Below are 10,468 nucleotides of genomic sequence, written 5' to 3' on the forward strand. Positions count from 1 at the left end.
TGGTCCATCCAATAGTTTTTCTATATTTCCCAAGCACATCTACCAGGCGCCGTTCTTGACTTGCATCCAAAGTAAATGAAATGATTATAGGGAGTGTGTTGTTTTTACCAAGATAAGCATACTTCAAATGTGAGGGTAACAATTTTAATTCAAGACTAGAAGGTGATTCAATAGATGGTAAAGTTCTCTTTACTTCCCTGTTTGAAAGATTTAGATGTTCAACAAATCTGTTATGTCTATTAGATTGTCTTCCTTCCATCCAATTTATCTGGTTTGCTGCAACATCTTCTTTTTCAAAGTTCTCAAAGGTGGCAACTTTGATGACCTCATTACTGCAGCATTTGTCGATTCTGTCTGCTATAAAAAAATCCACAACACTCAGGAAATTGCAATCTTCTGTCTCATCAGGGTTCTTCATAGCCTCTAATACATTGAATGTGACTTGTTGGTCATTCACCCTCATTGTTAGCTCTCATTTTTGCACATTTATCAGAGTTTTTCCGGTTGCTAGGAAAGGTCTTCCAAGTATAATGGGTACCTCTTTATTAGCCTTAAAGTCAACCTTCACCAGTACATCCTCAATTTTTCCTTTAGGATATGCATGAGATCTGTCAGCTAATTGCAGAGTGACTGTTGTTGGCCTACATTCTCCTACTCCCAATTGCTTAAATACAGATAATGGCATCAGATTAATGTTGGCTCCCAAATCACAGAGTGCTCTACCATTGTACCTAGGTCCAATGGAACGTGGTATTGTGAAGCTTCCTGGATCCTTCAATTTTTGAGGAATCTTACTTTGGAGCATATGACTGCTTTCCTATGTTAAAGCAACAATTTCAAATTCTCCCAACCTTTTCTTTCTTGCTAGGATGTCTTTTAGAAATTTCACATAATTAGGCATTTGCTCCAATGCTTCCACAAAAGGTATGTTGATGTGTAATTGCTTTAGCACTTCCAAGAATTTACTAAACTGCTTGTCTTGTTTTTGTTTCTGGAATCTCTGTGGGAAAGGAGATGGATGCCTAAATTGCTGGGTAGCTTCAGGAGGTATTAATCTCTGCTCATTTGGTTTATTGTAAGTTGTTACCATTGGTGTTACAACTTCTTCTTCAACATTTATTGGTTGATTCCCTTCCATAGTTGCTGCAGCTTGACCACTAACACCAGTAATATGCTCTCATCTTGAGGTGGTTCTTGTGAGGAGTTAAGTTCCAACCTTTTTTTAGTCACATCAACAAGGATATCAACATTCTTTTCAGATCTTAAGTTGATTACTTTGCAGTGTTCCTTTCCCTCTCTTCTTGGATCTTCTGTGTTGCTAGGCAGGCTTCCCTGAGATCTGCTACTCATTGCTGTGGCAAGCTGTCCAATTTGGTTTTCCAGGTTTCTTAGTAATACAGCTTGACTTTGCACAATTGCTTCATTTTTCGCAATGTATCTTTTAATCAGTGTTTCCAATGAAGCAAGTGGATTATGGCTGGTGTGTTTTTGCCCTTAATTCTACTGATGAAAACCAGGTGGTTGAGTATTTCTGTTCTGTCCACCTAGTGCTGGAACAGTTTGATTCTGATTGCTCCATGAGAGGTTTGGGTGTGGCTTCCATCCAGAGTTGTAAGTATTTGAGTACGGGTTGTTTTGAGACTGTCGGTTGAAATTACCCACATAGTTTACTGATGCTGGATTTCCAAGACAGTTGTCAAATACATGTTCTTCACCACAATACACACAAGACAGTTCAGCAACTTCCTTTACTACTGTTGGAGCAGAAGTCATGGCTTTCACCATGTTAGTCAATAAGATTACTTGTGTTGATAATATTGTAATTGCATCTATATTATGTACCCCCGCTGCTCCTCTTGCTGCCGGCTGTCTAGTTGATGGCCACTGATAATTATTGTTGGCAATTCTCTCCAAAATTTCATAAGCTTCAGTGTAAGATTTAGATAACAAAGCTCCATTTGCTGAAGCATCAACCATCAATCTATATGCAACAAGGAATGCCATAATGAGGACACCTTCTGAGTAGTTCTTTAAATCTCTCCCAAGCCTCATACAAACTCTCATCTTCAAGTTGATGAAAAGAAGTGATCTCATTCCGCAAGTGATCTCATCTCAGGATCAAATTGGAATACAACAGATCTGTCTTTGTGCATGCAAGTGTTGATATGTCAATAAATAGAACAAATTAGATTAAGTTGGCACTATCAAGATTTACTTCACACTTCGAAAATAAGCAATCAATCCCCGGCAACGTCGCCAAAAACTTGTTAGTGGATTTTTACTCAATTGCTATTGATGCCAATATGCAAGTGTACACAACAAGTAATAAAGTGATGAATATTCTAGATTGTCTCCACAGGGACTGATGTTACTAGAAATGTTATCGCAATCACAATAGTGCAATCTACCTTTATTTCAAGATGAACCTAGTTAAAGTTGATCACTACCGAAATTAACAATTGTAAGGAAATAAAACAAATAACAGCAGTATGAAATAGATTAGATAAATTGCGTAAAAGAATCGAATGATAATGAAGTAGCTGAATGATCAAACTCTCTTCATGGGTTGACTGCTTTTCCTTAAATTAACATCAGTTGCTACAACAATTCCTATAGCATTGGGCAGAATCACTTTGCATCCTCAGCTGTCGCGTGTTGGACTTCTCATACCCTTAAGTATCCTAACAATGACCAATTGCTATTCTACCTAAGGTATGGCATTATAAACATCTACTCTTTACCCTGCAAGGTGCATGTCTAGTTTTTCATAAATCTTAACTTCAAGTATAGCCCTTACGGGATTCAAGAAAAACTTAATCCATGAAACTCAAATTAAGATCAAGTATTACTCCGATAATATCCACTAAGACAGTCCCTTTTGCGGCTCTATCTTAACTCGAACCATTAAATAACTAGTCTAATAATAACTATTAGAGTAACATGCTACAGCAATCGTACGGCAACTCATAAGGACAGTCAAATACCCATTTAGATTGTTTGTCACTCAACCACAGGCAAATTTAGTTCAAACTTTGAAAAAGAAAAACAAATAACAAAATATTGGTCATGAAATACATCGGTCTAATTTAAGAGTAAAGAAATAAACAAGTAAGGAACGATGAAAATTGAATCCAAATAACTCTGCTGGATTCTTCACTGATGCAGACTTGGTTCCCTTCAATTCTGATTATTTTCTTCTCTTCCTCTCGATTTTTCCAATGTTAATTCCTTTTCGTCGTTTTATGTGATGCGCACCCCTTTTTATAACTGAAAACTAGGGTAAACAAAACCCTAGGGCGCGCATGAGTCAGATTAGGAAACTACAGATCGCAATTCTGCAGATATCCCACGCTAAGTTTTTCTGTCGTTATTCCAGGATTGCTACAGCAATGGTTGCTCCAGTAACGGCTACAACATTGCACTGCTCCAGATTTTGTTTCACTTCTTTTGTGGCCATATTCTTCCTCCTTTTTGCTAGCCTACTGCATCAACATCCCTTCCATGAATTATAAGCTTCTGGAAACCTACAATTATGCACATGATTTGAGCACGAATTACTTTAAAGCAAGTAAAACTTATTAAGACTAAACTAAAATGAATGTTTATGCAAAACATAACAAGAATGCAATAAAAACACATCATTTACTCTTTAAGTGATCTTGATTTAAGTCTAGAATTGCCATAATAACTCTCATTTCATAGAGTTATCAAAAACCCTAGGTTTGGCCGAGGTTATTTCTCTAAAATTGAGTCCTCATTCACTTCTTATTGCTGAAATTACTCAGCCACATTGATTTCAAAACCATTTACGTGTTATTTAATCAGTTCATCTTCACCCAAAACACAATATTTTTTATTCAAAGTAAGATTTTAGTTTCCACGGCAGGTGGTGAAACTTATGCTGCAAGCAGCAGGTGCTGCTTATTCTACATAAGCAGGCAACAACTATTGCTTATGCAGCAACTGCTGCTACTGTTACTGCATAAACAGCAACTGTTGTTGCTGTTGCTTAAATTCCAGCAGTTGCAGCAGGCATAAGCAATAGTAGTTTGAGAATTATATGACCTAGTGATTTATCATGTATTTTCTTATTGATAACCTTGTGATTTATCATGTATTTTCTTACTGATGTTTGCTTAATTATCTTTTCCTTTTTTAGTGATCTCCATAATCAAGAACCAAGATATCAAGTTTTGTTAATCTTTTAATTTAATAGTATTTTAAGAATTATTGGCTTCCATCTTACATTAAAATAATCACCCAATGAAAAATCATTGTTTTAACATTAAATTTCATTATTTTAACATTAACAATTCCACCATCATCCAAATTCCCAAACAAATCCAGACACAAGAATTGCTCAAGCTTATGCCTCTTGAATGGTTGACCAACTATGAGCATTTCCACCAACATTCTGAACCAGTTCAAACAACAGAAGCCACGTTTGAAAGATGACAAAATGGTCAAGTCAAACTATCTTTTCAAACACCTGACACCAAGCCTGTTTCAGACACTCCACAAATTTCCTACACTGCTATGATAATAGTAGTTCAAACTGGTCAAGAAAAGAAACTCCCCATTCATGGTTTCTCATCAGAAGGATATCCAGTATATCCTGACAAAATCAATGGTCATTTTCTATGGGATGTTCCTGAAGCCCATGTGTGCAATCCAGATTGTCCTTGCTTGGATGATACGGATATTGATGACGAACTAGAAGTTATGAGGAGAAAGAAAAAGAAAAAGAAAAAACCTTCTCATCCAAAAACATCTTGCAAATCCTTTCCTCCACAACCTCCACCAGATCCCAAACCTCTTATTCACCAAATAAGATCATGCATAATGTTTTCAAGTCAATCTTATGAGGAATCCTTTCCTCCGCTTGAAAAACAGACAGACACACAAACCAGAGTTATCTCAAAACCTTTTGTACAATCCCCAGTTACGGCCTCTGGGCAACTTGAAGAGCCAAAACAGTATGAAGCTGTTTTAAATTGGCAAACCAAAAATGCCAATGCTCAGAATCAAACTCTTCAACAACTCGGAAAGAAAATTGATCGAGTTGCCAGTCAAGTCTCCCAGACAAAAACTAAAATTGATTGAATCAGTAATCGTCTTGATCAGATGTACATACATCTACAAGATCGTATCTCTGAGCTAGACACTGATCTCAGGCGAATGATCAACAACCACATCTGGGGTCTAGAGTTTAATAAAAAAGAAGCAGAAATCATAAAGCTCAAAGCTGAATTGGCAAGAATTGATACTGAAAAGGCTCACCATCACTTTTTACTCAAACACAAACCACACTAGTACCCCCTCCAGTGTTTGAAACTTATGCACCTTTCTACACACCATCTAGACCTCAACAACCTGTTTACGATCAGTTCTTTGGATTCTCACACCTTCAACCAAGTCCTCAACCAAAGTCATCTTCACCTAAAAAATCAAAATCCAAAGTCAAGATCTCATAACCAAAGTCAAAGGCCACTTCATCTTTATCTGTTCCTCTGGTACCACCAGAAGATTCACCAAAAGCCACTCCTGAACCTCCCAAAAAAGACAAAGGCCCAATGGAACAGTATCATTATCATACTGTCCAAAACACATCTTCTGACTCCTCTGAGCCAGAAACAGTCTATGAGTCAAACCGATCAGAGTCCAACCCGTCTTCCTCTTCCTCTTCTTTTCCTCTTGTTAGTCATTATCACCTCTATAAACGTCCACACTCTTTTACTCACAATATCCGAACCCTTATTTCCACCAAAAGACCGCATCCAAAAGAATATATCCAGTCATCCAGATTGGATCAGTGTTCCCTTCAGGCTACCACCGCTGAACAATATGTCACTCTGGAAATTCCCCCAGAATTGATTTCCCCTTAGCAAAGAGAAGGTTATACTCATCTCCATATCGGAGGAGTCAGACTAATCCTAACCTTACATGGAAGGAAAGGATTACCAGTCACAGCCAGAATTGCTATGCTGGATACTAGGTTCATACATTACCAAGATGCTGTTATTGGTACTGTCTTAACCACTCTTCATGTTGGAAGTGTTTAACTCACTTTCTATCCCAATTTCAACCTTTCTCTTCAAGACATTAATCTCTCTACTGCCTTGAAAGTCCAAGTGCAAATTCAAGGTGCAGAACAAATCTCTTCAGTAAAAATTGCAACTCTTCACCATTAATTGGTCTATCGACTCTAGAACCATGCCTTAGATCTTCCTTCACCTCAGCACCACTCTGATGCCCTCATGGTGTTAGTAGAATCAGATCAGATACCAACCATCATTCAAATTCCAAGACAGATCCCTAGACATGAACTCATAAAACTCATGCCCTTGGAATGGATTTCAAATTATGAGAAGTTCCACACCAATACTTCTCCTATCCAGACAATAGAAAGTATGTTTGAAAGAATATATGATGGAACTGTCCGAATGACTTTTCGACCTCTACCCGCAGCACCGGAGGAGCCTCCACGACTCTCATTCACTTATTCAGCCATGGTTACAGCTGTTCAGACTGCTCAAGAAAAGCTGCCAATTACATGATTCAATTCAGAAGGATATCCTGTCTACCCTGCCAAACTTAATGGCCACTTTCTTTGGGATTCACCAGGATCAGGAAATTGTGACCCAGATTGTCCCTGTTGGGATGATTAGGAAGAAGATTCTGTTAAACCGCAGCGGCAAAGAAAACCAAAAAAGAAAATACCTAAAACTCCGTGCTCACACAACCAACCTAAACCACCTCATAATCCTCCACCACCACCAGCTCGGATTGTAAAAAATTGCAAGACTGAATTTCTTCCTCATATCCAAAATTCCAAACCACCCATACAGCCTATGGCTTGTATGATGTTTTCATCCACCTCCTAAGATTATTCCTCCAATTTCCCTGCTCTAGAAACCCAGACTGATCCACAACGAAAGGTCATAACCAAACCCTCTATTCCTTCAGCCATAACTCCCATAGGTCACTTAGAAGACCCCAAACCTTTTAAGGCTGTTCTCAATTGGCAAACCCAAAATGCCAGAGCTCAAAATGAAACCTTGGTTGATATCCATAAGAAGGTTAATCATATCAGTTTACGAACTAATCATATTGAGTCTAAGATGGATTCGATCACTTCCCAGATGCAGCAAATTTATCAAAATCTTCAATCCATAATCTCTCAACTAGACTCAGAATTAAGTACCATGCTGAGTCATAGATACTATAGCCTAGAATTTGATTAGAAAGAAAAGGAGATCAGAAAATTGAAAGCAGGACTTGAATAGATTGAGTCAGAATGGCAAAGGCCAATATTATTTACCACCTCTCCACCATTACCTACCATCAGCCCAGCCTTTCATCCCTTTGCACCTATGCTTTGTCCCATAAAACTACAAGACCCGTCCAAATTATTTGGCATGACACATACTTTATTTAGAAATAATCCTCTGCCAAAACCATCTAGATCTAAACTTCATCCTCGACTAAGACCAGAAAAACAACCTTTTCAACCACCTTTGTCCATCCCAGAACAGCAACCGTCTCTTTATACCCCACTTCCTCCTCAACCAACTCCAACTCAGGCCAAAGATAAATCCCCAATGCAACAATATAGTGCATAAATAATCCCAGATCCATCCGATACAGACCAAACTTCTGATTCAAATCTAGCTGTTTCAGAAGATCCATCTGAATCTGAAACAGAATCTTCCTTAAAATCTGCCATTTCATCTAGTGATTCTGAAAAATCTTATGCTGATATCACTAGAATTATGTGAACAAAAACAGTTCTTCAACGAACTGTTAAAAGACAAAGAGCCTTACAGATCAATTGCAAGAAAAAGAAAGATTCAAAAATCCAGATTGTTTCCTAGATCAAAATCCAGGCAAAAATCATACAGGTTTTTCAGGAAAAGATCTAGTTCTTTCAGAGAATAGAAAAGGAGAAAGTCAAGCCGATGCTTCATTTGCAAAAAGAAAGGCCATTATGCTAAAGATTGCCCCAACAAAAAAGAAAAAGCAATCAGACTTCTTGAGCATTTACAGGCCACCACTGATTATTCTCCTCACAAAGATGAAATCGAGTTCTACTTCTCAGAACAAGAGGAGCCTACTGATGAAACAGTGTTCGCACTATAAAACTCATCTGATGATTCTGAAAATGATGAGTTTCAAACTATTTTTCACCAACAACTTTTGTCTCTAAACACTACCATACATATTCCTTCCATAAAACTCCAAATCTTACCTTCCAAATTCCAGAGACCAATTCCCGCCATTGGACTTCTTGATACCGGGCCCAAAGAAGTATGTTAAACCCAGACATACTTCCTTCACAGTCAATGGAAATTTCTTCACCACCAAGTTGATTACCAAAAAACCCATTGGTATTCAAATCTTTCCAAATTGTGTTATCTGGACAAAAGTCATTGGTTCCCATCTGCCTAATAAGGACATCTTGTTAGGATTTGATATCATTCACCAGATACAACACCTCTAAATCATTCCTACTGGAATTCGAGTCAAGTCCATGTTTAAACCATTCACTAATGTTCTTAAGCTTTATGGTTTGTCTGAAACCTCTCAGCCTTTCCAAGTCTCATGCTGACTTTCACCATCCAAATCCTCTGTGGGAAAATCCACATTTCTTTGTTCAATTGCCTTTCAAGTTGAATGAAGATGTCAATCCAACCAAAGCCACCCGTCTAGGAATGAGTCCTTCCGACTTAGTCCTAGCCCACAAGGAATGTTCTCAGTTGCTGGCCCAAGGTCTTGTTGAACCCACTAGTTCTCAATGGGCTTGTCAAGCTTTTTATGTTGAAAAGCATTCTGCGATTGTTAGAGGAAAAAAATGATTAGTCATTGACTATCAACCTCTAAACATGTTTTTACAAGATGACAAATTCCCTTTGCCAAAAAGACAGAGCATGTTCACCTATCTAAAAACTGCTCAACTTTTTTCAAAATTTGATCTTAAATCCAAATTTTAGCAACTTGGAATTAAACCTTCAGAACATTACAAAACAACCTTTTGCATTCCCAATGCCCACTATCAATGGACAGTTTTACCCTTTGGTCTTAAAACAGCCCCATCTATTTTCCAAAAAACCATGGTCCAAATCTTCCAACCGATTCTGTATAGTGCATTGATTTACATTGACGATATTTTGTTATTTTCAGGTACACAAGATGACCATCGCCATTTGTTAAATCAATTCTTTGATATTATTCAATCTCATGGAATCATGTTACCAGCTAAGAAAAGCACAATTGCTACCAATAACATTGAATTCCTTAGAATGACTATCAAAGACGGCCACTATCAGCCAGGAAAGGACATTGCTCAAGAGCTCATCCACTTTCCAGATCAGCATCTTTCCAAAAGGCAAATTCAGCAGTTCCTTGGTATTATTAATTATATCAGGGATTTTATTCCTCATGTTGATCATCACACCCGCCAGCTGTCAGCCTTGCTAAAGAAGAATCCACCTTCGTGGAATAACAACCACACACTTGCTGTCACAATGTTAAAGCAAATTGCGCAAAATCTACCACCATTAAAGCTCATCACCGATGGCAGGCGAATATTACAGACTGATGCAAGTGACGAATCATGGGGGGCCGTCCTCCTTGAAGAAACAGGTGGCAAAGAACTCTTTATTGCCTATGCCAGTGGACACTTCTCTGACACACAAATCCATTACCATAGTGTGTTCAAAGAAATTTTAGCTGTCAAGCATGGTATTCAAAAGTTCGAGTATCATCTTATCAACTATCATTTTCTTATCAGAATGGACAACTCAACTTTTCCCAATATCATGAATTTCAAAGGGAAAAATGTTCCAGAAAAGATGTTGCTTAGGCTAAAAGACTGGTTTTCAAAATATGATTTCTCTGTGAAGCATATAAAAGGAGACCACAACCTTATTCCTGATATGCTCTCAAGACTTGCTAAACCAGATAAATCCTTTTTTTTTCATATCCTCAAAACACCATTTTCCTGTCATCTTCATGGCCACTTCACTCCCCTCACAAGCCCTTACCTAAAAAACCTTTCCCCTTGGGAAAACTTTCACCACAGTCTTTGCCATACAAGAGTTTGCAAAGAAAGTTGTATTTAAGTTTTTCACGAAAGCCTATCTCTTATCAGACTCATTTTCATTTTCCACTTTCCATCCAGAAAACTTGTTTCTTACTGGATTAACCCTGGATCCTTCCAGAGACATTTCAGAAGATGAATTATGGTACATCTGGTGCCTAACTGTCCTCTATGCCACCAAACTGATTGTTCCAATAACAGCCACCTTAGAACATTTGTTCAATCCAGACAAATCAACCTCACTCATCTGGATGCTTCTTGAATGGTTTTCTCCAATTCCATGGTATGAAACTTCAACAATTGTCACAATTTCATAACTTGGAACGTATGCCAGCATCAGAAGCAAAAATATTCACATCTGTGTTCATT

General features: G+C 37.9%; 1 protein-coding gene and 1 non-coding gene across 2 annotated transcripts; one reads left to right on the plus strand and one right to left on the minus strand.

Moving 5' to 3' along the window:
• Positions 1-472: 472 nt before the first annotated feature.
• On the minus strand, positions 473-1,138 carry LOC127900654 (uncharacterized). Its single transcript, XM_052435836.1, has 2 exons — positions 852-1,138; positions 473-731 (listed from the first exon to the last, which is right to left on the minus strand). The coding sequence occupies exons 1-2, from the start codon at positions 1,136-1,138 to the stop codon at positions 473-475; spliced, it is 546 nt and encodes a 181-aa protein (XP_052291796.1).
• An 859-nt stretch (positions 1,139-1,997) lies between these two features.
• Positions 1,998-2,109, plus strand: LOC127901545 (small nucleolar RNA R71). The gene has a single exon (XR_008053785.1). It is a non-coding gene; the product is annotated as a small nucleolar RNA R71 (small nucleolar RNA).
• Positions 2,110-10,468: the final 8,359 nt, after the last annotated feature.

Source organism: Citrus sinensis, chromosome 3 (assembly GCF_022201045.2).
Source record: "Citrus sinensis cultivar Valencia sweet orange chromosome 3, DVS_A1.0, whole genome shotgun sequence".
Taxonomy (NCBI): domain Eukaryota; kingdom Viridiplantae; phylum Streptophyta; class Magnoliopsida; order Sapindales; family Rutaceae; genus Citrus; species Citrus sinensis.

Excerpts from the sequence above, each read along its gene's own strand:
- LOC127900654 (XM_052435836.1), bottom strand. The coding sequence starts at position 1,138 with ATGGAAGGGAATCAACCAATAAATGTTGAAGAAGAAGTTGTAACACCA. Across the intron at positions 732-851 it reads ATCCTAGCAAGAAAGAAAAG|GTACAATGGTAGAGCACTCT; the intron begins GTTGGGAGAATT and ends CATTGGACCTAG.